Source organism: Amblyraja radiata, chromosome 23 (genome assembly GCF_010909765.2).
Source record: "Amblyraja radiata isolate CabotCenter1 chromosome 23, sAmbRad1.1.pri, whole genome shotgun sequence".
NCBI classification, from domain to species: domain Eukaryota; kingdom Metazoa; phylum Chordata; class Chondrichthyes; order Rajiformes; family Rajidae; genus Amblyraja; species Amblyraja radiata.
Window position 1 is genome coordinate 29,797,377 of NC_045978.1, and position 27,938 is coordinate 29,825,314.

The 27,938-nt window shown below is 45.0% G+C and overlaps 1 protein-coding gene across 1 annotated transcript in view; it reads right to left on the reverse strand.

Moving 5' to 3' along the window:
* Positions 1 to 27,938, reverse strand: part of lama5 (laminin subunit alpha 5) — a 276,023-nt gene that overhangs the window by 181,891 nt on the left and 66,194 nt on the right. Inside the window, exons 3-6 of the mRNA XM_033041941.1 lie at positions 13,445 to 13,562; positions 6,671 to 6,789; positions 5,071 to 5,241; positions 3,426 to 3,523 (exon numbers count right to left, since the gene is read on the reverse strand). Coding sequence (XP_032897832.1) covers positions 3,426 to 3,523; positions 5,071 to 5,241; positions 6,671 to 6,789; positions 13,445 to 13,562 — 506 coding nt within the window. The remainder of the gene's footprint in view (positions 1 to 3,425; positions 3,524 to 5,070; positions 5,242 to 6,670; positions 6,790 to 13,444; positions 13,563 to 27,938) is intronic.

A 27,938-nucleotide genomic window follows, 5' to 3' on the forward strand; every position in this document is an offset into this window, starting at 1 on the left:
AGACATATGGACATTCTTTTGAGCCTTTTCTCCATTCCTATCCCGGCAAGGGATTATGGACAATGAATCAAAGTTTCAACTGCCAGCCACCAGCTGGCAGCATGATAGCGCAGCGGTAGAGTTGCTGCCTTACAGCGCCAGAGACCCGGGTTCGATCCTGACTATGGGTGCTGTCTGTAAGGTGTTTATACATTCTCCCCGTGACCATGTGGGTTTTCCCCGAGTGCTCCGGTTTTCTCCCACATGCCAAAGATGTACAGGCATGTCTAATTACAGGCTAATTGGCTTCAATAAAAATTGTAAATTGTCCTTGATGTGTAGGATGGGGCTAGTGTACGGGGATCGCTGACTCGGTGGGCCGAAGGACCTGTTTCTGTGCTGCATTTCAAAAACTAAACTAAACTAAACCAAACTCACTGCAAGGCTTTTGATCAGGCATTTCCTCATCTCATCTCACTGCAGGTTTCCATGGCTTAAAACTATAATGAGCGCTATCTGCAAACAACTCTTACATGACAGGGTGGCACAGTGGTAGAGTTGATGCCTTATAACGCCAGAGAACCGGGTTCGATCCTGACTATGGGTATTGACTGTATGGAGTTTGCATGTTCTCCCTGTGACCACGTGAGTTCTCTCCGGGTGTTCCGGTTTCCTCCCACAATCCAAAGACAAACAGGTTTGTAGGTTAATTAGCTTTGGTAAAATTGTAAATTCTCCCTGTAGGATGGTGCTGGTGTATCTGATCAGTGCGGATGTGGTGGCCCATAGGACCCGTTTCTGTGCTGTATCTCTAAAGCCTAAAGACTAATATTTGGTTAACCTCAACTTAATCTATACAGCTTTGATTAATCACATGTGGCCCCCAAAATTAATTTCCTTTAACGTGCGAGGGAGTTTGGTTCTCAGACAGCAGACATCTGTCCTGGATGTCAGCACTTACAGTACATGATCTCCAGCACCAGCCGCAGTGTAAATACTTCACTGGCCAATGTCATCCAACTCAAGGTCTCTGTCATTCAGTTCCCTTTTGCAGCAGGGGAAGGACAGCCAGGCATGTAATCTAGTGATTAATATACAGACTCATCAGGGGAAATTGTATCTGCCACTGTATACAATCACGGAAACACACAGCAAGTTCCCTAAACCACACAATAACCACACAAACAATCTTTAATCTGTAGCATATCTTCCCTTCCTGTATTACATACAGAGTGATCATACCCCACTTCCTCAATGAATCAACGATTACATGGCAGCTTCAGTCAACAACTGCACTGATCCACCAAAACCCTTCCACACAAGGAACCAAACCTGGCATAATAATCACTAGCATGTCTGAATGAGTCAATGACCAGTAAATGTACCAAAAACTCGGGATCATCTCTTCAATAACCTTTGGGATCCCACCAATGGGCAGTACGGTGGTGCAGCGATGGAGTTGCTGCCTTGCAGCGCTGGAGATCCAGGTTCAATCCCGACCACGGATGCTGTCTGTACGGAGTTTGTGCGTTCTCCCCGTTGGCTGCGTGGGTTCTCTCCGAGATCTTCGGTTTCCTCCCACACTCCAAAAACGTACAGGTATGTAGGTTAATTAGCTTGGTAAATGTAAAAATTGTTAATGTGCGGGGATCGCTGGTCGTCATGGACCCGGTGGGCCGAAGGGCCTGTTTCGTGCTGTATCTCTAAAACAAAAACATACATGATCTATACACTTGCCTTATGAGTCTGCCCAAATTGCATTGCCTCCTTTAAACTTTACAGTGCAGAATCAGGCCTTTCGGCCCACCGAGTCAGTGCCGACCAGTGATCACCCCGTACACTAGCACTATCCTACACACTAGGGACAATTTTACCAAAACAAATTAACCTACAAACCTCTTCATCAACGTCAACAAGATACTTAATCACCCACTCATAACATCCAGTCAACTTAGAGCTATAATCACCTGGCCTATCCTTATAACTCTTTTTGGAAAAAAAGGCACAATGTTCACTGTCCTCCAACCAAATGACACTTCTATTTTGGTCAGAGAAGTTTTGAAAACTTTAGACAGAGTTCCTATAATCTCCTCCCTTGCCTCTCACAACAACCTGGGAATTACATCAGGCCTTATGGATTTTTCCATCTTTAAGGCCCAATCGCTCAAAACTTCATTTGTAGTGCTAAATTCATCTAAAACTCCACCAACCCTCTCCATCATTCTCCAACTACAGTCCTTCCATGTAGTGAAAACAGATGCAAATGTTCATTTATCACCCCATTAACATCCTCTGCCTCCATACACAAATTGCCACTTTGGTCCCCAATGGGCAATTATTTCCCTTGTTATCCTTTTGCTTTTAATATACTTAAAAAAACATTAATATTTTCTTAATTTAGCCCCCCAGTGTCATTCCTTGCCTTCTTTTCATGCCTAATCATTTTAAATATCACCCTATAAACCTTTTATTTAGGGCCTTCCCATTTTCAAAGCTGCCATAAACTATCTTTGTTTTCTTTACCCAACTCTTAATATCCAGCGTTCCCTGGATTTGTTTGCTTTTATTTTACAATAACAGGATAAATTGGCACAATTTTTTTCTTGAATGATTCCCACTGTAAATTTACCTGCAATACTTTATTGATAGTGACATTGACCCCCGGACAGCTTGGTACTAACTCGAGGAGGCACTCATTTATTCCGAGTTTAACTACCAGAACAAGCTGTTTCTCTCATTAACCAATGACCCCTGCTGGAAAGTATATTTAAACCACACGGGATGTATAATCATCCCACGTGGGGTGCAGGCTTCATTTACTGCCTCCCACTGTTTGAAACAATTGTTCCCACACCAACACGTTGCCACTGGCATACCTGAAGGCTTGTGCCTTTCAAGTCAATGTACGTTAACAGCAATCTGCTTTCAGAAACGCATAGTTAAACATAGCAGCATGTAACTAATCAAGTTAATAGGTTCAATACTGGAATAAAGTAAAACAATCTGTTTTGATGTTAAATCCACAATTTTAGTTTTAAGTTTACAGATACAGCACAGAAACAGGTCCTTCGACCCACCAAGTTCGCACCGACCAGCGATCCCTGTACACTAGCATTTTCATACATATATACAAGGGACAATTTTATAATTTTTTTACCGAAGGCAATTAACCTACAATTACCTTCAAACCTGTACATCTTTGGAGTGTGGGAGGAAACCGGAGCACCTGGAGAAAACCCACGCGGTCACGGGGAGAACGTGCAAACTCCATACAGACAGCACCCGTAGTCGGGACTGAGCCCGGGTCTCTGGCGGTACTAAAGCAGTAACTCTACCGCTGCGTCACCTATCTTATTTTCACCAATAAAAATAGAATTCAGGAGCGTAGCTTCCATTTTAAATTGTCATTTCATAATCAAAAGCAAAGCACACAAACCAAAACTCACCGGAATGGATTAGATGGATCCTTAGCATCACACACATCAGCATGACCATTACAGACACAACGTCCCCCTATACTGATGTCCTTGATACTGTAGTAATACTGAAAGAGAAGAGCATTTGCCATTTACAGCCTGCACCTTTATAATGTTTTTTTTCATTAAATGTAAAGGAGGTTAACTAACCCCAAAAAAATTCATCTGGATTTATACACCATCTAATCAATTTGTAAAACACTCTTAAGTGCACGTAATCAATTGTGTGCTCCAAAACTCATTATATATGGGCATGTTTGTGAAATCATTTTTCTTCTCTTTCTGGTTGATACTTGCTTTCAATCATTGCCCATCAGTAGTTTGCCCAACTTAGATTAGTTTAATTTAGAGATACAGTGGAAATAGGCCCTTCGGCCCACCGAGTCTGCACCGACCAACTAGTCTGTACACTAGTTCTACCCTACATACTAGGGACAATTCACAGAAGCCTATTAACCTACAAACCTGCACGTCTTTGGAATGTGGGAGGAAACCGGAGCACCCGGAGAAAACCCACACAGTCACGGGGAGAATATGCAAACTCCATACAGACAGCAACTGTAGTCAGGATCGAACCCGGGTCGCTGGCGCTGAAAGGCAGCAATTCTACTACTGAGCCCCTGTGCTGCCCCAGATTAAAGTTGCTTTTAAATCAAAATGCAAGCTTCATCATTGAATACTGGCAGACCATCTAACTACGGTTATTGTATTTGTCCACTATTTATACAAATGTCAAATGTGAACTGCAGCTGCACAAAGAGTAAGCAGCTATTCACATCTCCAGCTGTAGACTGTGATTACAACATCATTACTGGCAGTCCAGTCGAGATCAAGTAACACAGCACAGATTCAGATTCCAAATCTAGGTCCCTACAATTTGAGGCCAACTTGTTTACTCCCTTCCCCAGTCAAATTGAAAGGCATTATTTTATTGGTATTGGTTTAGTAGTGTCTTGTATACCAAAAATCTTTATTTTGTAAATCATACTATAGACCAGTACAAATCAAACCAGAGAAGAGGACAACAGGTAGTGCAAAAGAGAACGGAAACAGAATGGGAATAAAGTGTTATAGCTACGGACAAACAAAAAATGTAAGGGCTGCAACATAAGTAGTTTGGGATATCGGGAATACACCGTTAACATATGAGAGGTTCGTATAAGAGTCTGGTGACACCAGGAAAGCAGGAGGTCTTGAATCTGGTGGTACGCGATTTCAAGCTTTTGTCTCTTCTGCCTGATGGGGGAAGGGAGAGGAAGGAACGACCAGTCCTTGATTATGTTGGCTGCTTTCCCAAGACAGCGTCAAGTGTAGATGGAGTTGGTTGGTGGGGAAGGGTGGGAGGGGGAGGGGGAGGGGGAGGGAAACGTCCACAATGTGTAATGTCTTGCAGTCTTGGGGAGAGCAGTTGCCAAACCAAGCTGTATTGGATGCAACCCTTGACCTCGTTACACAGATGCTGTCCATTTTAAGTGTTTTATGTTTTTGCCTTGTTTGTTTGAATGGGTCAGTGAAGGCAATTTTCCCTCAATGATGGTCAATGATGGTGAGCCCCTATGGGTACTTCCCCTTCTAGATGACGGCATTCACACACAGATATACAACCAGCACTTACCCGCCGTGTCACTGTGGGGTCCCTCAAAGCTTTGCCCATCAGATGTCCCAAGAGCGTGTTTGTTCGGAGGAAGCGCAGTCGGATGCTGGTGGCTTTGGTGAAGTCACGGAGGACAGGAGAGTAGGAGAAATTCATGGCTCCAGGTCGTCCATTTACCAAGGAAACCACAACCTACCATTGGAAGCAGAGGAGTTTAGTTTAGAGATACAGCATAGAAACAGGCCCTTCGGCCCACCGAGTCCCTGCCCACCACCAATCACCAGTTCCCACCAGATCTACGTTATCCCACTTTTGCATCCAATCCCTACACATTGGTGCCAATTTTACAAAGACCAATTAACCTTACAGACCTGGACGTCTTTGGAATGTGGGAGGAAAATGGAGTACCCAGAAATCTGCACATTCAGAAGGTGAACATGCAAACTACACACAGAGAGCACTGAGGTCAGGATTAGACCTGGGTGTCTGCAGCTGTGAGGTAGCAGCTCTGCCACCCGTACTAGTTAAACATTTATACAAAGTTCAAAATTACTACATAAAATACCCCAACTGTGCCAATAAGATTGAAAGAATGTGCACTTGTTTTCAACAATGTATAGGCATTGGGTTACTTAGAAAATAACATCAACTTGCAAAAAAAATACTTTTCAATATAAAATGAAGCCATGCAAGATCTGGACACCCTTGAATAAAAGAATTGAAGCAATGATTAGCCAAGGAATATTTAAGTATCTAATCTGATACAACCTTACACCACTGTATATTAGCATTGTCTCATCAGCCAAACTGAAAATTGTAATCAAAATATTGTAAAATGTGATCTCATCACATAAAATATTTCTGGCGTTTAGAGAAGTAAAACCTATATGCAAGGTCTTGTTGTTAATTAGTTTAGTTTCGATGAGTTTAACATTGTCACGTGTACAGAGGTACAGTGAAAAGCTTTTTTATTACATGCCATCAAGTCAATGAAAAGATGATACATGATTACAATGAAGCCATCCAGAGTGTACCGATACAGGATAAGGGAATAACGTTTAGTGCAAGGTAAAGTCCAGCAAAAAGTCCCATTGAAGATAGTCCGAGGATCTCCAATGAGGTCGATGCTAGCTCAGGACTGCATTCTGGTTGTTGTTAGGATGGTTCAGTTGCCTGATGAAAGCTGGGAAGAAACTGTCCGGAATCTGGAATAAAACCACAAGGTGTGGCAGGTGTGCACAAGTTGGGCTGAAGGACCTGTTTGCACACTGTATCACTCTATGGCAGGCGCTTTGGTAATGGAGAGACGGAGAGGGAATTGAAATTGTTAAGGAAAACAGGGACCTCCATGTCCCGTTCATAATGAGATCCCATAGCATTTACAGCCAAAGAGCACTTTTGAAGCACATTGACTGGGATTATGTGAGGAAAAGTGTTAAACATTTGAAGAAACTATCATCTTGCCTGATGGGAGAGGGGAGAAGAGGGAGTGACCAGAGTGAGATTGGTCCTGTATTATGCTGCTGGCCTTGCCAAAGTAGCATTAAGTGTAGATGGAGACAATAAACGGGAAGTTGATTTGCGTGACACACCGCTCTGCAATTTCCTGTTGTCCACTCACCTCTCCATTTTCCAGAGGCACAATACGTGAATATTCAGTGGTACAGATAGCATCATTATCATCAATAATACGTTCCACAGTCATTGGTCCAAACTTCTCAATGCAATCTCTTTTGGAGGCTGGAGAGAGGGGAGAAAAAAAAGATTACACAACACTTGGTTTTAATGAAACAACCATTTCTATCTATCCATTTTTGAAGTGGCCATGAAGCTATCAATGACAAAAAGAATAGGAAAGGATTTCCAGCCAAGTAATGTGTAAGAAGTAACTGCAGATGCTGGTTTAAACCGAAGATAGACACGAAAATCTGGTGTAACAGCAGGACAGGCAGCATCTCCAGAGAGAAGGAATGGGTGACGTCAAGACCCTTCTTCAGACTGGTTAGGAATAAGGGAAACAAGCCCTTGACCAGTCTTAAGAAGGGTGTCGACCCGAAACATCACCCATTCCTTCTCTCCAAAGATGCTGCCTGTCCCGCTGAGTTACTCCAACTTTTCGTGTCTATCTCCAGCCAAGTAATAATGGACAAGGTGTGGCAAGTGTTCGCACGTTGGGCCGAAGGGCCAGTTTCCACACTGTATCATTCTATGACTCTATGTCAGGTGCCTTGGAAATTGAGAGATGGAGAGGGGATTGAAATTGTAAAGGAAAACAGGGACTTCCATGTCCCGTTCATAATGAGATCCCATAGCATTTAGTCAAAGAGCACTTTTGAGGCACTAATGTGAGGAAAAGTGTTGAACACTGCCCAGTCTACAGGTACTGTCGACCCTTCCATCGAAGGGATCTATAAGAGTTGCTGCCTCAAAATCAGCATCATTGGAGACTCACACCACACTGGCCACCCTCTCATTTCACTCCTGCCAAGATATAGGAGCCTGAAAACTGTAATGCCCAGGTTCGAGTTACAGGCTACTAAACACTAAACCCTCCAAATAGGCTCCAAACTATATAGGCTTGGGGGTAATATTTTTCACTTTGCACCATTATTCTTTTTTATTTGTCTGCTTTTTTATCTTTATATATATTGAACTTTTTTTGTGTGGTTTATTCCAAGTTTTACAGAGCACTATGTTTCCATATCTGTTGTGCTGCTGCAAGTAAGAATTTAATTGTTCAATTTCAAAACATATGACAATGACATGACCTATGTAGTTTAGTTGAGAAATACAGTGTGGAAACAGGTCCTTCGTCCACCAAGTCCGCACTGACCATTGATCCCTGCACACTAACACCACCCTACACACCAAGTACAATTTACAATCTTTGGAGTGGCGGTCAGGAGCACCCGGAGAAAACCTACATGGTCACGGGGAGAACATACAATCTCTGTATAATCCCTTGGTCAGGATCAAACCCAGGTCTCTAGCGCTGTAAGACTGCAACTCTACCACTGCACCACCCTAACATTGGTAATATTATCTTAATCCCTTTAAATCACGTACTGGCCAAGGGTTGAGGGCAGGTCACCTCACATCCCCTACAGGGTGTATGTGTTGCCAAGAGGTTGCAAGAGCAGAACAATGAAGGAGGAATCCTAACCACCCAGGGGCCAGGTGGTAAATGATGACTGGATTGAATCCAGTACCATTATATTTTTATCAACTTCTAATTCTAAATTAACAATTGCGCTCCATTCCAGCCCAATTGTCGATGGTTTCAGCCAAGACACTTCGGATGGATCTGCATTGTTGCAATGGGTGCTGTGCAAGGATGTTATGACGCACGGATTCATGCAAAGATTCATGCGGAACAATGCTCAGAAGAAGCATTTACCAGAGCATTGGTGAATTTTGAATATTGCAGGAAAACTGCAATCAATGTTGGCAAAATGAATGTCAGTTTAAAATTATCTTGGCAGTAAATGGATTTTTTAAGCTTTATGATTACACTGCAGCTTTATAACGGTCAAGTCTTGTAACCTCTGGCCCACTTAGGAAACCTGAACGGAAACCTCTGGAGACTTTGCGCCCCACCCAAGGTTTCTGTGCGGTTCCCGGAGGTTGCCGGAGGTTGCAGGTAGTGGAAGCAGGTAGGGAGACTGACAAAAACCTCCGGGAACCGCACGGAAACCTTGGGTGGGGCGCAAAGTCTCCAGAGGTTTCCGTTCAGGTTTCCCAACTGGGACAGGGGCATTAAATATACCAACTGCAGATTTCTATTGTTGAGGGGATGTAAATTAGACATCCATAGACGTGAGTTAAAGGGATTAAGATAACATTACAAATTGACAACGTTTTTGCCTTTATGTCAAAGTACGATTCCCTCTGTTCCTTCATTCCAAGCTCGTGTAGTTTTATCATTTGGAAGCGGCCCCTCCTCAGTCCTCACCTGCTGGTGACTTACAATAACCATTGTATGTTCTGCTGGGTTATCTGCAATTATAAAACCAGTGAGGGGAGCCAAGTTGCAGGTGACATGTGGGAGTGAAAGGCGACATTTAATTATCGCAGAACTGAAGGAGCGGGAAACGCAGAGTTTTTATCACAACAGGCAAGGGCTTTGAACAACTTCCAAACCTCTGAGAGGGCTTACTGTACAAAGACAGCCTGTGGGAGGATTTTATGCAACCGGAATGAAAACTAATCCGTCCCTGCTTTAGTTGATAAACAGCAGTTTCTTTTCATACAAATGTTTTTGGTAATTGTGTCATCTTATCTTCTCAACGAAATAAAAGAAATCCCTGATGCTCTGGAAATACTACATGAACAGGATACTCAAGGTTCTCCATCTCCGGAAACCAGAAGCAAAGTGTAATTAGTCTTCTCCCAGGGCAGCAGCCCCTTGGGTTCAAGAGTGAAGAGTCAAAGAGTGTTTTATTGTCATATGTCCCAGATAGAACAATGAAATTCTTCCTTGCAGCAGCACAACAGAACATGTAAACTTAGTACACTGTAAACAATATTATAAATGAGAGAAAAAAAGTTCTGTGTGTGTGTGTGTGTGTGTGTACATACATACACACACATATATATAATATATATATATAAAATATATATGGACATACATGCACATAAAAACAAACAAACAATGATAATGCAAAAAGACAAAACCAATGCTCCCAGTTTAGATGTAGTTTAGAGCTTATTTGGAGGACAATTTAGGAGTTTCAGAGATGATCAATGTGCCCCAGTTGCCAACGAGCAGTCAGCAGGGGCAGTAAGGTGGCACATTTAGTAGAGCCACTGAATCCTAACTCTAGTGACCCAGCTTTAACTCTCACCTCTGGTGCCGTCCATGTGGAGTTTCCACATTCTCCCCGTGACCGCATGGGTTTCCTCCCACATCACAAAGTTGTATAGATCGGAATGTATCTGGCCATTCTAAATTGTCGCCTACCATCTAAGATGAGTGGTAGAATCCGAAGGGGAGAGGGTGGGCGGAGCGATGGAATTGATGGCAATGTGTGGAGAATAAAACAAATGGGAATATGTAAAACGGTGTTTAAAGGACGATGCGGAATGAATGGGTTGAATGGCCAGTTTCCATGCTGCACGATGGAATGGTTCTCTAGATGCAGTTTGACAAGTTAGATGGCGGTAAGGTGGCGGGGTGCGAATGGATTATTGTACGTTTCTGCAACTGTTTGCACTTGACCTTCACCTGGTCCTGACTGACAGATCTGTGGTGTTTAGTTTTAGTTTTGTTTAGAGATGCAACGTGGAAACGGGCCCTTTGGCCCACAGAGTCCGTACCGATCGGAGCACACTGACGCTATCCTCCATTCACTAGGACCAATTTGCAATTATACCGAGCCAATGAACCTCCTAACCTATACGTCTTTGGAGTGTGGGAGGAAACCGGAGCACCCGGAAAAAGCCCACGCTGGTCACAAGGAAACCTGACAGCACGTACGTACTGACAGCACCCGTAGGCAGGATCGAACCCGAGTCTTGGGCGCTGTAAGGCAGCAACTCTACCTCTGCGCTACCATGCCGCCCTCTGTGTTTGGAGGATTCCTGGGTGCTTGTCGACCAATTTGAGCAGTTTTGAACAATGGATTTCCACTGCTATACAGCATGTGGAACATCAGTGCAAAAGGTGCAGAAGTGCTCAAAAGCCATGTGAATAAGGGTTTATGTCGAATGATTTCCACGTACGTCATCTAAGAGACTCCCTTGACCGGATCTCATTGATAGGAACATTTAAAGATGATTTGTTCCCTCTGGGGGACCGTGAAACATACATGAGCCATCTGTGAGATCAGAGATATCAGTGCAGATAACAACATATCTTCCAGTTTCTGACCCCAGAGGGTACTTTACAAAATATTAGTGCAAAAGATATTCTGGAGTTCACAAAGGACATAGATTTAACTTGGAAGCATCCGGTACTGCCGAACCTAGATGTTATCAAGAGCAGACTTTAATATTCAACAAAGGCCATGTGGGTAGTAAAGGCTGAGCCAGTCACCAATCATTTTAATTATTTTGGCTTCACATGCAAAGGAAGAATGGTAGAAAGTTGAACATAAAGAAAGGCAGTTCAGTCTATTATGTTAGCAATGACAGAACACTATTTCCTGCAACTTTCTTTATCATTTGACTACTGTGATCAAGTGAACATCAATGGTCATGGGAGCCGATGCAATCCACATTTTAATATTCTCCTGACATTGTTACAAGTCATTTTATCCCTTTAAATAAAATGAAGGCTGCTATGTTGATTAATGCTGGAAAAATGCAGATGTTAAATCAAAATGTAGTAAATGTTCCACATTTTATCATTTCAATGGGGTATCACAGTGGCAGATTTGCTGCCTTACAGCACCAGAGAGTCAGGTTCAATCCTGACTAGGGGTGCTGTCTGTACGGAGTTTGTACATTCTCCCTGTGATCTGCGTGGTTTTTCTCCAGGCGCTCCGGTTTCCACCCACCTATGATGTACAGGTGTGTAGACTAATTGGCTTGGCAAAAATTGTACATTGCCCCTATTGTGTAGGATAGTGTTAGTGCGCGGAGATCGTTGGTCAGCGTGCACTCTGTGGGCCGATCGGCTCATTTCCACGCTGTCGCTCCAAGCTAAACTAAAATTCAGATTTAAAGGAGTCTATATGAATGCCAGATTTAACAGCATTTCTGCACCCTTATTTAAAGTTTGTAGTTGTTTCTTTACGTTATACTTGTTTACTCCTTGGTTAAAATCTCATCGCCTCCTCTACTCCAGATGCAGACAGTGGTTTACATTTCAGTGGTCTTCATTAATGAAAAGCCAGACTGGCCCTTGGCCATTGCAAAGATAATGTAACTACAGTATTACCACAAAGAATAAAACAAACAAAAAAAAGCAGTGGCTTGCAAATTAAAACTTTTACTCCAACTCATCAGGGTCACATGAAGAAGGGTCTCGACCCGAAACATCACCTACCCCTTTTCTCCAGAGATGCTGTCTGAACGCTGAGCTACTCCAGCTTTTTGTGTCTATCTTTGGTTTAAACCAGCATCTGCAGTTCCTTTCGACAGAGAGTTGAAACGACTTGTTACATTGCACTGAGCCGTGCGATTCCAAATCTAGAATCACACCATCTCCGCTCAGCTGAATGGTGGCGAGAGAGTGGGGAGAGGAGATTGGGGAGGAGAAAAATTCCCAACAAACTAATCCCTGGAAATCTTGCCCAGAGTAGGGGAATCGAGAACCAGACAACATAGGTTTAAGGTGGGGGGGGGGGGGGAGGGGGGGGGGGGGGGGGGGGAGAAAGATTTAATAGGAACCTGAGGGGTAACTTGTTTACACAAAGAGCGATGGGTGCATGAAATGAGCTGCTGCAGGAGGTAGTTGAGGCAGGTATTACTGCAATGTTTAAAAATCATTTAGACAGGTCCATGGATAGGACAGGTTTAGAGGGATATGGCCAAACGCAGGCAGGTGGGACTAGGGTAGATGGAACATATTATTCGGTGTGGGCAAGTTGGGTCGAAGGGCCTGTTTCCATGCTCTATGACTATGGCTCTATGACTCAATAAATAAGTAAAACTATTACTAGTGCAATTACTGCAATTCCTACCACATTAGCAGCATTTGCTTTTGACAAAAGAGAAATAATGGTCGTCTCACATCATGTGCCTTAATTTACATGAGGTAGAATTGTTTTAATGCTGAGGATTTAAAAGCATATTAAGCACATTTAAGCATATTCATTGCAAGAATTAACATATTAATGACCCAGGTCCAGTGACAATAACTGAAGATGGTTGCATGAAAATATCACTGAGAAATGCCTTAAAAACGTTACATGGATGTACAAGGTCAACTCAACACCAACGTGGTTCAGGCTAAAGGAGAGGAATCTGTCTTGATCAAGCACTTAACATAAACCAGGCTCTGACAATAGTCATTACATTCATGGAAAGTCAAGAACTTATTAGACACAAAATGCTGGAGTAACTCAGCGGGACAGTAAATTCAACGTGGGCTTGCGCCTTGTCATAGTGCAAGGTTGGTAATTGCTGCCACTTTCTCACCATGGATACGGTGACTATTGGCTTTCATTTTGTATTTTTACGGTGAAGATTTGGCAGGTTCTTGATTAGTACGGGTGTCAGGGGTTATGGGGAGAAGCCAGGAGAATGTGGTTGAGAGGGAAAGGTAGATCAGCCATGATGGAATGGCAGTCTAAACTTGTTGGGCCGAATGGCCTAATTCTGCACCTATAATTAATTCCAAATTTATACTGGGGAGACCCGGGTCACAGACTCTGAGCTCCTTTTAGCAGGTCTACACAAAATACACCTTTTATAGCGACACTTTCTCTACAGTCTCTCCGATTGTACTTACAGGCAAAATATTGCCACGGCAGGTAGTTCTCTCCAAAGTCCGTAGATCGCTCAAGGACCCAAAGGTCAGGCCGTGGAGAATTCGCAAACTTGATGAGGACATAAGCCACGTGGAAGAGCTGTAAAAAGCAGGACAAAATAATCAATGCACAAGTTCTGAATGCACGCTTCACTCTCCAAATCCCATCTGTCCGAGTTGCTGTAATATTGGCGTGGCTACGTAAATGCGGGATAACTTGGGTAGCTGGGCTAACATAGCTGTGAGGCATCATAGTCCATTACCAGAGGGTTCAACCAGAGCTAAGATCTGAAATGCACTCGAGACTGACATTGCGTCAAGAAATCCCAATTTTGTTTCCAAAGTGGAAGAACTCCGTTTTGAGAATGGAGGTGAAATAACCCATGCCATCAAATGTGCAGATGGTTTCCCTGACCATAATGAGCTCACGTTTTAAAAAAAATTATGTTTTTAATCAAAAATATTTATTCAAATATTAAAACATTATACACAATAAAACCAAAACTGAACCCACCACCATATTACAGGACTAACAAATACACTAAATAAACTACTATACAACTATGTTATAATCCTTGTCAAGGATGCATTCCACTTCCCGCGGTGCCCAGTGGTCCCGGAATTCCCACAGGGTGCCCGTGGACAGCGCGTCATCCCTCTCCTACACACAACCCAGGCGTGGACGTAACCCCTCTTCCGCCTGGCGCGGTGACCCGTAGATGGCCAGCTTGACCAGGCCCAGGAGCAACCCAACCAGGACATCTTCGGCCCTACCCTCTCCCCTACGCACAGGGTGTCCAAAGATGAGGATGGTGGGTGAGAAATGCAGCCAGAAAGAAAGGAGCAGCCCCTTTTGATAATGGAACAAGGGCTGCGGGCTCACACACTCGATATACACGTGGTACACAGGCTCCTCCAGCCCGCAAAGGTGGCAGGCGGCTGGCGAGTCCATGAACCGCGAGAGAAACAGGTTGCAGGGAATTCCTCGATGCAGTACCCTCCACCCCAGGTCCCCGATGTAAAGGGGGAGAAATCCCTGCACAGAGAGACCCCACCGGGGGCCCCCCTCGCGACCAGAAGGCAACGCCGACTGCCAGTGTCCGGACGGTGGACATCGAGCTCATGTTAGAGGGCGGCACGGTGGTGCAGCGGTAGAGTTACAGCCTTACAGAGCCTGAGAACTGGGTTCAATCCCAACTTGTGGTGCTGTCTCTACGGAGATTGTACATTCTCCCTGAGACTGTTTCCCCCAGGTGCTCTGGTTTCCTCCCACATTCCAAATAGTCCTTCGTGTGCTGGTGTGCGGCGATCTCCAATTTCAAGTAATGCACTCGCTTTCCCGTCTCCTCTCCCCCACGCAGGGGTCACCTATTTCCCCCACTACCTCTCATCTCCCAGTCACCCTGCTCCTTTCTCCCTCCTTGTACTCATGTCCCATCCAAGAGTCCCTCATTTCCCTTTTATCCCTCTCCCCTCCCCTTTATTCCCTTTCACCTGTATCCTTTCCTCTGGCTTTACACTTCACTCCTCTTCTCTCCTTCTGTATATACTCCTCCGCTCTCCCAGTGAAACCCTCCTCACCTCTACCCACCCATCACTGAGGCGAGTCTGAGGAAGAGTCCCTTCCTGCAACATCATTGATCTACATCCTCTCGAGATGCTGCCTGACCCACTGAGTTACTCCAGCATTATGTGTTTTACTCAAGATTTCGGCATCTGCAGCTCTCGCTTGCCAGGTTTTGTCTCACCTCTCTTATCCAGCTCTCTCTCCCCTGCTGGGTTTCGTCTGAAGAAGGATCGCGACCCGTATTGTCGCCTGTCCATTCCCTCCACTGATGCTGCCTGACCCATTGAGCTCCTCCAGCACTTTGTCTTTTGCCCAGGGTTCCGGCGTCTGCGGTTCCTTGTGCCTCTACCTGTTGCTTTAAATGGTTTTGATTCCATGAGAGAAGATACAGTGTGGCTGTGATCGATCACTGCTTTAAACAGAGTGCATTGCACAGCAGCTTCTGATGCCTGCAGGTGCAGGCTTACACAAGGAATGCCAGAGGATCGTGACGGATTAAATATACGCTTCACCACCAATTCCACTCACGGTTGGCGAGTTGCTATCTCTGCCCTAGTTACATGTTGAACACAGCAACAAACAGCAACACTGGTGTGTGCTGGTGCACGTAAACATTTAACCTTTCAATTTTAATTACTGCCTTGCATCTTTGCCACTGATTTCCCACCTCCCCACCAATTTAATTGCAAGAGGTTTTATAAGAATGAGGAGCGATTTAAAAAAAAGTCTCATATCTCTAAATCTCACCGTTTTATTATTTTCTAAACAGAATTAAAAATTATAATTTGTACATTATTGGTTTTAAATTCTAGATAGTCGTTCAATCTGATTGGCCAAAAAGTCAGATGAATATAGATTCGCCCGATTTACACAATAGCCGATTTACGTAATCTCGCACTTATGTAAAGTTATGATTCTGTACTCAGTCCGTAATGCGATCAAGGCAGTTTGAAATTTCCACAACACAATGTGATGGCTCAAGTTTACATTGAAAACAAGACGGCAATGGTGGCCATGCTTACCCAGAAGGACGTGCGCTACAGAAAGTGCCCTGGTTTAAGCCAGATGCTGCTGAGACAGTTAATCCCCTCAGTTTAGCTTGGTTTAGTGATACAGCATTGAAACAGGCCCCTCAGCCCAACCCAGCCCAAGCCAACCAGAGATCACCCGCACATTAGTTCTACATTATCCCGCTTTGGCATCCCACACACTAGGAGCAATTTACAGAAGCCCATTAACCTACAAACTTGCACATCTTTGTAGTGTGGGAGGAAACTGGAGCACCCTGAGAAAACTCCGTCTGCCGTCACAGGGAAAATGTAACACCACACAGACTGCATCCGTCGTCAGGATCGAACCTAGGTCACTGACGCTGTAAGACAGCAACTCTAGCGCTGAGCCACTGTGACACTGTCAGAGACAGACACAAAATGCTGGAGTAACTCAGCAGGTCAGGCAGCATCTCTGGAAAACATGGAACTTTGCGACCCTTTGGTGTATTGACTAGCATCTACAGTTCTTTGTTTCTACAACACTCTCAGCGAGCTATTATTTCTGGCAGGGGATGGGGTTGGTGATTCCAACTTGCGTACTTGACTTGCGTAAGGGTTTATGGAATGTTAACCTTACTAAATATGTAGGAAGGAACTGCAGATGCTGGTTTCCACCGAAGAGAGACACAAAATGTTGGAGTAACTCAGCAGGACAGGCAGCATCTCTGGAAAGAAGGAATGGGTGACGTTTTCTGGTCGAGACCCTTCTTCAGACAACCAGCACGAGTCTTCATCATAGGTGACTGCAACACGCAGGCCGCTGTGTTAGTTCGGGATACATGATCCGAGCTTGTATGTTTCTCGTAGTTCTTCGCAAACACAGCAAGGGGTTCGGCAACTGTTAAACCCGACACCTGCCATTTCTAAAGCGGACCCTTCAGAAGATTTATTGCCCATTTAGAAACGGGAGTGTTTTCAACGGGCGATACACAGTGGGTGATTACCCCCCAATCTGATTTCCGTAAAGTGGAGGTTGGTCTTTCGCGCTGTGAGTCTGCTTGCACAAAGGAGATTGCAGTAATAAAAGGCACGACAACCAAACCATGGCTTCGCAATGAATTAAAATTCAAAACCAAATTACACTCCAAAATCCACAAGTAGCGACATACTTCTATTCATTACTGACAAAGGAATCGTGACTCAATGTAACACCTCAGCACTGGTGAAGTATGCAAGGGAATTCGGAGTTTCTGAAGTAGAGTGATTTGAAAGCCTTGTGTCTGAACAGAAAACAAATTCACTCCAAACTGTGAAGTAGTCGGCCCCCTAACAATCTGAGCATTCATCTCCAATGGCCAGACACACAGCATAGTGTTCAAAATCACCCACCTCAGCACTGGCACTCAGTGCAAGAAGTGACTACGCTCCAGCAAGAGGGAGCAGGGCTGCCAAAACTGCACATCTCACATGCATCAGAAATCCTTGCCATTTGAGGCTTCATTGACTGGTCACAGAGTAACGTGCACTGAGGCACCGGCAGCAAAAAGCCCCACGTCTGTCTGTCAGCACACAGCAGCTGCCTGATTACCTCGAAACTTTGGCAGAACAATCTCTGCCAGTATCTGACACAAAGTGCAGGAGTAACTCAGCAGGGCGGGCAGCATCGCTGGAGAGCATGATTAGGCGACATTTCGGGTTGCGACCCTTCTTCAGACTGATTGCAGTGAAGGGAGAAAGCTGGAGTGGGACACAATCCTGGTCAGTGATAGGTGGGAAGGAACAGCAGATGCTGGATTATAATCGAAGATAGACACAAAATGCTGGAGTAACTCAGCGGGACAGGCATCATCTGTGGAGAGAAGTAATGGGTAATGTTAAGTCATCCATTCTTTCTCTCCAGAGATTCTGCCTGTCCCACTGAGTTACTGCAGCATTTGTGTCTATATAGGTGGATCAAGGGGATCACAGAAACCTCCCCTACTACAATCAATTCCCCTCATCTATATCCGACTATCACTTGCCTGGCTTTGTCTTGCCCACACTAGTCTTTCAGCTTTCTCCCCCCACAACAAACCAGACTGAGGACAGGGTTCCAACCCGAAAAATCCCCTATCCATGTACCCCTGAGATGCTGCCTCCTACTAAGTTACTCCAGAAGTTTGTGTCTGCTTTTTTAACCCAGCATCTGCAGTTCCTTGCGTCTCCCAGTACTTGGTTGTGCCTTGCTGCTTTCTCAATATTTTTTTCCTCAAATAAATGTGCGTGGACAGATTCAGGATGGGGAATGTAACTTAATTTGGTGTGATTAATAATAGTTAAGACTAAATTAGGGCAGCACGGTGGCACAGCTGTGCCTCACAGCGCCAGAGACCCAGGTTCAATCCTGACCTCGGATGCTGTTTGTGTGGCATCTGCACTTCCTCCCTGTAACCGCGTGGGATTCTCTCTCACATCCCAAAGATGTGCGGGTGTGTAGGTTAATTGACCTCTGTAAATTGCCCCGAGTGTATAGGATGTGGATGAGAAAGCGGGATAACATAGAACTAGGGTGGCACGGTGGCGCAGCGGAAGAGTTGCTGCCTTAGAGTGCCAAGACCAGGGTTCGATCCTGACTACGGGTGCTGTCTGTATGGAGTTTGTACATTCTCCCCCCTAACTTGTGTGGGTTTACTCCACAAGCTCGTTTTCTCCCACACACTTGTATTGGTTCCGGTAAAATTGTAACTTGTCCCTAGTGTGTAGGATAGTGTGTGTACTAGTGTGCGGGGACCGCTGGTTGGCGCTGATTCGGTGGGCCAAAGGGCTTGTTTCTATGCTGGATCTCTAAACTAAAGGGCCTGTCCCACTTGGCCGTTACTTGCGTGTAATTTACGTGACATCATTTACGCGTCACGGTGCACGACGCACGCGTCATGACATGCACGCAAATGACAGCCAAGTAGGACAGGCCCTTAACACATTAGACCATATAGCTTGTTAATTCTATACTAGTGCATCAGTTAGGTTTTCATGAACATCCTCTCTCATAAATTAATTTCTTGGTGGGAGGGAAGGCTGCTAATCTCTTGGTAGAAAGATTTATTTGATTTGTTGATCACCTGTTCACACTAGTTCTATCCTACACACAAGGAACAATGTATAGAAGCCAATTACACCTACTAATCTACACGTGTTTGAAGTGTGGGAGGAAATGGGAGGCATCCGGAGGAAACCCACGCGGTCACAGGGAGAACGTGCAAACTCCGTACAAACAGCACCCGTGGTCACGATCGGGCCCAGGTCTCTGGAGCTGCAAGGCAACAACTCTGCCGCTGCGCCATCGTGCCGCCCTGTGGTCTTTCTGGGAACAAACGTTAACTAACATCGGTGATGGTTCAAATATACCCACCATTCCTGGACAGGACAATGAGAGAGTTAAAAATAAACCAGGGGCTTCTTGAAACTTTCATTTCTATTGAATTGCTGCACAGAACAGCAGGACTTGAAGCGGAACGGGAAACTGCTGTAAAGAGGCGTGACAATTAATTAAACTTCTAGAGTGCTTGGTTAAATTTACTAATAGAAAGGCAGTCTATACATACCTAAAGCTGAAATATCTGAACCAGCAGATCAAGTCTCCCCACTACCTATTCATAACCTTATATAGACTAAACACTGTACAAATATGTACCAGCTACAACATTACAAATCTATGTAGGCGAGATGACGCACTTTCTCCCATCCTCTTCCACAGATCTTATGCTCTGGAGGAGCTGAATCATCAAATAAACATTGCCAGGCTTTTAATAGACAATTATTGTACGGTATATTGAGATTTCAGATGCTGTAGGAACCATGCAATTCCTACTGATCTCAAAATATTGTACAACACGACAATTATTTGGTTCAGGATATCCCAGAATTGTTCAGTAAATCTTGAGCGATTGCTCAAAAGTCCCGATGGCGTTTAGCTCACTTGATGGTTCAGAGCGTGAGCTGCGAGAATGGAACCACAGGAGTCAGAATGCAGACAGGACATCGGTCTGGAGTATTTGTGTATGTTTGGACTCAATGGGTTCGCCAAAAGATTTATTGTAACATATAAACACGGTAAAGTCAAAGTGCGTATAACTATTAACAGGAGTAATGTCTAATAATCTAGAAACAAAGTGCTGGAGTAACTCAGCAGGTCAGGCAGCATCTCTAGAGAACATGGATAGGTGATGTTTCGGGTCAGGAACCTTCTTCAGACTAAGGGGAAGGAGGGTCCTGACAATCAGCTAGTCTGGTTTTACCAAAATCCCACGGGTGCCAATTTATTGAGTTTTACTGGGATCTCTCTGGTTCCTGCTTCGTTCATTGTTCCCGGGGGAAAGTCCTTTGGTGGGTCTCAGCATCTCCTCACTCAGAATGGTTGGGGAATGTGGTGAGAATCCAACAGCACAAGGTCCTGGAACAGCGACAGTGCAAACCACATAGTGAAAGCTCGTACTGCATGCAGGCCACAGGTGCCGCTGCTACCTCACCGCTCTAGTGTCGCGGGTTAAATCCCGGCCTTCAGCGCTGCCTGTGTGGAGTCTGCACGCTCGCTTTGTGAACAGTTGGCATGGTGGCGCAGCGGTAGTGTTGCTGCCTTACAGCGCTTGCAGCGCCGGAGACCCGGGTTCGATCCCGACTGCGGGCGCTGTCTGTACGGATTTTGTACGTTCTCCCTGTGACCACATGGGTTTTCTCCGAGATCTTCGGTTTCCTCCCACACTCCAAAGACGTACAGGTATGTAGGTTAAATGGCTTGGTGTATGTGTAAAATTGTCCCTAGTGTGTGCAGCATAGTGTTAATGTGCGGGGATCGCTGGTCGGTGCGGACTCGGTGGGCCGAATGGCCTGTTTCCGCGCTGTATCTCTAAACTGAACAAAACTAAAAAAACTAAAAAGGTGGGTCTCCCTGATTTCTTGCCACATTGCAAATACGTGCTCATGGAAAGATTAACTGGCTACTGCAAACTATCCCTGGTGCAGGAGAAGCTCAAGGACCATGTGAGAGGCAACAGGTTAGCGAGAAGTAAATGGGAGAAATGAGTGCTTGGTGGGATGCTGAGAGGCTGCATTAGCTCAATGGGCCCACTTCTGTGTTGTGACAAATGTGGGTTATTAAATCACATTTGCTGGTCAATTAAACAATCATCATGTTATGTGCAACTTGTCTATATCCCTTCAAACCATTCAGTATAGTTTAGAGATACAGCATAGAAACAGGCTCTCCACACCACTGAGTCCACGCTGACCATCGATCACCCGTTCACTCTCGTTCTAGGTTATCCCACTTTCTCATCCACTCCCTACGCACCAGGGGCAATTTTCAAAGACCAAGTAACTTACAAATCTGGACGTCTTTGGGATGAGGGAGGACGAAACCTGGAGGGAACCCATGCCGTCACAGGGAGAACATGCAAACTCCACAGAGATAGCAGCCGAGGTCAGCATCAAACCTGAACCTCTGATGCGGTGAGGCAGCGGTTCTACCAGCTGTGCCACTGAGCTGACTCGATATAAAAGTTTATAATGTTTACAATGCCCTCCTGATACTGTGAATTAGCAGCATCTGGGACTGAAGAGCGATGCAATAAAGTAACTCCAAGACATCTCACTCACTCCTCTATTCTGCCATTGTCATAACTGATCATATAAAACACTTTTACAAAAATGTTCTTCTTTGTAGAAATTAGAACAAAGAGTCCCGGTGCTTTCAGAAACTGTTTCATTTAAAGGTCAACAAAGGGAAACTATCTTCCGCTATGGGAAGGTTCAGGAGCACCTCCACAGAAGGAGCATTTACCGAGACCACACCCGAAAAGTCGCCCATTCCTTCTCTCCAGAGATGCTGCCTCACCTGCTGAGTTACTCCACCACTACATCCAAGGCCAGTGGCCAGTCTCGAGCAGCTTATCTGTTCCGGATTCCAGATTAATTTCTTACAACAAACTTCTCCAAAAAGAAGGGAAGCTGTGTTGTCTTTTAATTCCACAGCCACTGTGACACATCTTGGTCTGAACAATAGCAAGGACAACACAAACAGGGTCCACAGCTCTCCAGAGGTTCTGAAGAAGGGTTTCGGCCCGAAACGTGGCCAATTTCTTTCGCTCCATAGATGCTGCCGCACCCGCTGAGTTTCTCCAGCAATTTTGTCTACCTTCTCCAGAGGTTACAATAGTTAATGAAAACCTTCACACCCAACAATGAACAGATTATCCCTCAGTCTAAAGAATGGTCTCGACCCGAAATGTCACCCATTCCTTCTATCCAGAGTTGCTGCCTGTCCCACTGAGTTATCCCAGCAATTTTCTGTCTAATTTCAGTCTAAACCAGCATCTGCAGTTCCTTGTTACAGATAAACCCCTTAGCTTTCCGTGTTAAATGTTCTCCCAGACAGACGAGTTATTTCAGACCCCTCTTCCAGACAATGGTAATGCAAATTAAACATTTGAGTTCGGATCAAATCCAGAACCACGATCCAAAACTCGTCCCACCTACATGCTAGGAAAACTCTGATAATTAAGCCAGGCAATATTCAGTACAATGGCTTGCAGGTTTAGAACAACCCCTTGGATGGAATACAACGAGGTCACTTGCTTCCATGAAGCAAGGAGGAATCAACAGCTGGAAATTAAAGCAATAACATCTGGAAAAAACAATACAACTTCGACATAATACTGCTTGAATAACTGTCCCACCGTACGATTTCATTCCAAGAGCTCTCCCAAGTTAAAAAATAATCAAACTCGTGGTAAGCACGGAGAACGAACGTAGTGGGTACGTCGGAGCTCGGGGACGTCTCTTAGCGGCTCATAACGCTAACGGCAGGTACTCGGGAAGACTTGCTAACGGCAGGTAAGCACGGGAAGACTCCTGAAGACTTTTCAACATGTTGAAAAATGTCCATGAGAGCCCCGAGTACCGACGGGTGGCCATTACGGTAAATCTCCGAGTTCGAATCAGGGAAAACTCGGAAGAGCTCTTGGAATGAACTCGTACCGTGGGACAGGGCTTTAAGAGGGTGGAAGCATGAATAATGTAATTCAATGAACTAGCTCTGTGAACTAGCTCAGCCTGAAGAAAGGCCTCGACCCAAAACATCACCCATTCCTTCTCTCCAGATATGCTGCCTGTCCCACTGAGTTACTCCAGCATTTTGTGTCCATCTTTGCTAGAGAAGGATATACCAGACTGGAAGAGGAGGGTAAATGGGACTAATTGAGTGCAAGTTGCAAAGAGTTGGCACAGCTACAATGTGTGAATGCCCTCCTCCCCCACTGTACGGCATCAGTTGGTGGTTCGAGATAAGCAGCCTAGGAGATGGAAGGCAACACGATTTTACGATTACTGTACTGACTCACAAATGGAGTGAAGCCAGCTTATCATTCTGTGAAAGAACTGTTTCACACACATGAAATGCATTCCCCGAGTATCACCAGTGGAATTTCACAACTGATGTCATTCCGTTTTAAATCTCCGCAGCTAATTTGATTGACTATACGGGACAAAAACTAATTTAATACTTGATGGCTTGTTCAGTGAACAAGAATAAAAATAGTTGCAATTCATGATACGTTTTGGCTTTGCTCCAAATCCCAGGCAGAAACTGCAAGGCTCCGGTCCTGGTTCGGGGCTTTCCATCCAAAGTGTGGGAGGTGTGGAGAGAACAATATCACAAACATGCTCAGGATGCCAGATTTGGATCCCAGTCTCCCGGTTGCCAAACACTAACTCCTCTTCCCATTCCCACACTGACCTTTCTGTCCTGGGACTCCTCCATTGTCAGAGTGAGGCCAAACGCAAATTGGAGGAGCAGCACCTCATATCTCGTTTGGGCAACATACACCCCAGCAGTATAAATATTGATTTCTCTCACTTCAAGTAACCCTTGCATTCCCTCTCTTTCCCCCCTTCCCCACCCTGGTCGTTCTGCTAGTTTCACTGTCGTCCTGCTGAATTTCACTGTTTGCATCACTCGTTATCACCTTCCCCACAGCCAACAACGGACCATTGTGGGCTCCATCTTTCCTTGATCATCGTTGCTGGCTTTGACTGGTTATTTGCATATCTTTCATTAATTTGTTCTTTGTACCTTTGCATATGTCTAGTTTCCCCCTTCCCTGAATCTTAGTCTGAAGAAGGGTTTCGACCCGAAATGTCAGCTTCTCCTTTTCTCCGGAGATGCTGACTTGCTGACTTGCTCCAGCATTTTTTGTCTATCTTCGGTGTAAACCAGCATCTGCAGTTCCTTCCTGCACGGATTTGGATCCTTGCTTGTTCTGCCCTGCTGTGCATCTGGATTCACAGACATCTTCATTGATTTTAACTGCCCTCTGAAATGATCTTGCCAGTTTAGGGCAGTACAGCAGCACAGCACCAGAGACATTGGTTCGATCCCGACCTTAGGTACTGTTTGTGTGGAGTTTGCACGTTCTCCCTGTAACCGTGTGCTCTGACAATTGGCCTCTGCAAATTGCCATGAGTGTGCAAGGAGTGGATAAGGAAATGGGATAAACAGAACTAGTATGAACAGGAGATCAATGATCCGTGTGGACTTGATGGGGCGAAGGGTCTCTTTCCATGCTGTATCTCTCAGGGAAAAGGAGTGTTGATATTTTGGGGCAAGACCCTGCCTCTTAATTTAGATGCAATTAGAGATGGCTGATAAAGGCTTCTCCAGTAACACCCACATCTCATGAAGAAGCAAGATAAAGAGATTCGATACGACATCAAATATCATCAAATTTGCACTTTTTTTTACCCAAAGCACCAGGGTCTGGGTTGAAACTGTGTGTCTAGTGCTATAATGCAGTGACTCTACCAGTCACCCGATCTGAAGTTATTGCAGGTGTCTGATTAAGCTGGAAAGGGTATAGAAAAGATTTAAGACAATGTTGTCAGGACTCAAGGGATGGAATAATAGGGAGAGGTTGAGCAGGCTAGGATTTTATTCCTTGGCATGCAGGAGGGTGAGGGGTAATGTTGTAGAGGTGTACAAGATCATGAGAGGAATAGATAGGGTAAATGTGCAATCTTTCACCCAGAGTAGGGGAATTGAGAACATGGCTTAAGCTGATGGGGGGAAAGATTTAATAGAAATCAGAGGGGTATTTTTTTTTTTTTTTTTTGCACAAATGGTGGTAAATGTATGGAACGAGCTGCAGGAGGAGGTAGTTGAAGGAGGTACTATCACACATTCAAGAAACATTTCACAGGTAGGGTAGGTTTAGAGGGATATGGGCCAAACGCAGGCAGGTGGGACTAGTGTAGATCGGCGTGGGGCCGAAGGGCCTGTTTCCACGTTGTATGACACTCGGATATCGTACATGTTCATATCTCAGTGCCAGACAAATGAGCAAGTATCACCAGTTCTTCCAGGGCGACAGAAGTCTCACTCTGTCCGTCAGCAGCCTAAGGGTTAAACTTCGAATCACTATGAGCAGGGATTAGTACGCACATGGAGTTAGCTACAACTGTCACTTCCAGGAGAACAGCAGGGGGGTGACACATTCCAGTGTAAGACCGAAAAGCTTGAAGTTTAATTAGCCTCTGTGGCTGCAGCCCTTTTTAATCTTTACGAACCACTGTCTTGTATTATCACGCACTGTAAAAATACTCCGGATGATACTAAAACTGTGGAAAGATGCACTCCCTGCCTGGTAGTTATTAATTTCAACATGCTGCTTCGAAGATTTATCTGTCTGCCAAATACGTTTTACACATGTATTTTTCCTGGGTTGACACTTACCATTTGAACTATGCTCAATCAAGCTAGTTTTCATCTGCATGCAAGGTTGTGGGATGCACATTCCTGCGTTGGGGATGGAAGGGGGGTGGGATGGTGCGGGGGGGGGGGGGGGGGGGGGGGGGGGGGTGTGTACAGAGAGATGTGAGCGAAGGTGATGGAATAGATTAGTCGGATGGCCCGGATGCAGTTGGCTAATCATTGCACTGAACTGCCCTGCACCAGAGGCGTAGAGTTCCATGTAAACACCTTACAGCCTTTTTGATTCCCTTTCATTCTACCCAAACACACAATGCCCTGCAAACATGCAATGTAGATTTAACCCCTCCTCCCCTCTCCTGCCACCATTCCATCCCATCTCCAGGAACGCCACTCCTGAGATACCAACATTATCCGGCTGCGTTTCCTGCATGGCAAAATGCTTTCTCCCCAGCGGGCAAATTATCACACGGCGCGAGACTCCAGTGTCAAAGGACGTCAAATGGACAGGAACTGAACTCAATGTGGGAATTGCAATTACTGCTGTCACTTTTGGGCAGTCATCTCCAGCATTTACACCGAAGATGTAACACCACACAAAATGCTGGAGTAACTCAGTGGGAATGGGTGGCGTTTCAGGTGGAGACCCTTCTTCAGACCCGAAACGGCACCCATTTCTTCTCTCCAGAGATGCTGACTGTCCCGCTGAGTTATGTTTAAGAAAGGACTGCAAATCGAAGGGAGACAAAAAATGCAGGAGAAACTCAGCGGGTGAGGTAGCATCTATGGAGAGAAGGAATAGGCGATGTCGCCTATTCCTTCTCTCCATAGATGCTGCCTCGCCCGCTGAGTTTCTCCAGCATTTTTGTCTACTTTCGCCCCACTGAGTTACTTCAGCATTCTGTGTCTATCTTCGGTGTAAACCAGCATCTGCAGTTCCTCTTAACATTTAACACCGTTCGACGTAACAGCGTGCCTTTTACGTACAAGAGTCCAACTCGCACTGGAATATACACTTTTCTAGTTGAAGGAGCCCTAGCCACTTGGTAATTTAAGAGGATTATGCAGTGGAAACCTCTCTATCCTGTGCAGGAGGTGTGAGAATCGCAGGGAGATGTGGTGCCTTCCCACCATTCACACCAGCAGCCGTGCTATTCAAACAACCATCCCCAGCCTCCCCACCCCCTAGCTCTCATCCAGCGCAGCATTAGACATGGGAATAAAAATAACACAGGTAGAAATCTATATAAATTGTCATTTTTTAAATCCTGCTAAGGGATAGCATGTCAGATATGTCTGGTGAAACTGTAACGTCCAGGTTCAGAAACAGCTTCTTCCCTACAGCCATCAGGCTATTAAACACAACAACAAATAAGCTCTTAAGAAGGAACTGCAGATGCTGGGAAATCGAAGGTAGACAAAAGTGCTGGAGAAACTCAGCGGGTGCAGCAGCATCTATGGAGCGAAGGAGATAGGCAACGTTTCGGGCCGAAAGAATTTAATCTGAAGAAGGGATTCGGCCTGAAACGTTACCTATTTCCTTCGCTCCATAGATGCTGCTGCACCCGCTGAGTCTCTCCAGCACTTTTGTCTACCAACGAATAAGCTCTGATCTCTGAACTGCAAAAGACTATATTATTATTGCACTATATTTGTTATTTATTGAACTTTTTCTTTTTTTTCTCTTCCCCATTATGTACTACATTGTTTACATATTCACATATTCTGTTGTGCTGCAGCAAGTAAGAAATTCATTGTCCCATCCGGGATATGTCACAATAAGCTCTTGAAAGAACTTGAAGATTTTACAAGATTTTGCAAAACGCACTCCGCCCGATTCAGGAGCAGTTTCTTCCCTGCTATTATCAGGCAACTGAACCATCCTTGCAACAACTGGAGTGCTGAGCTACCAACTACCTCATTAAAGACCCCCGGACTATCTTTGACGTTACCTTGCACTAAACGTTACTCAAGTTATTCACTTAATCGTGTATCTGTACTCTGTGGATGGCTCGATTATAATCATGTATTGTCTTTCCGCTGACTGGTTAGCACGCAAAAGCTTTTCACTGGACCTTGGTACACGTGACAATAAACTATTGCAAAAGACAAACAACTGGAGGCACACAGAGGGTCAGGCAGCATCTGTGGAGCGAATAGGAAAGTTGATGTTTCTACTTC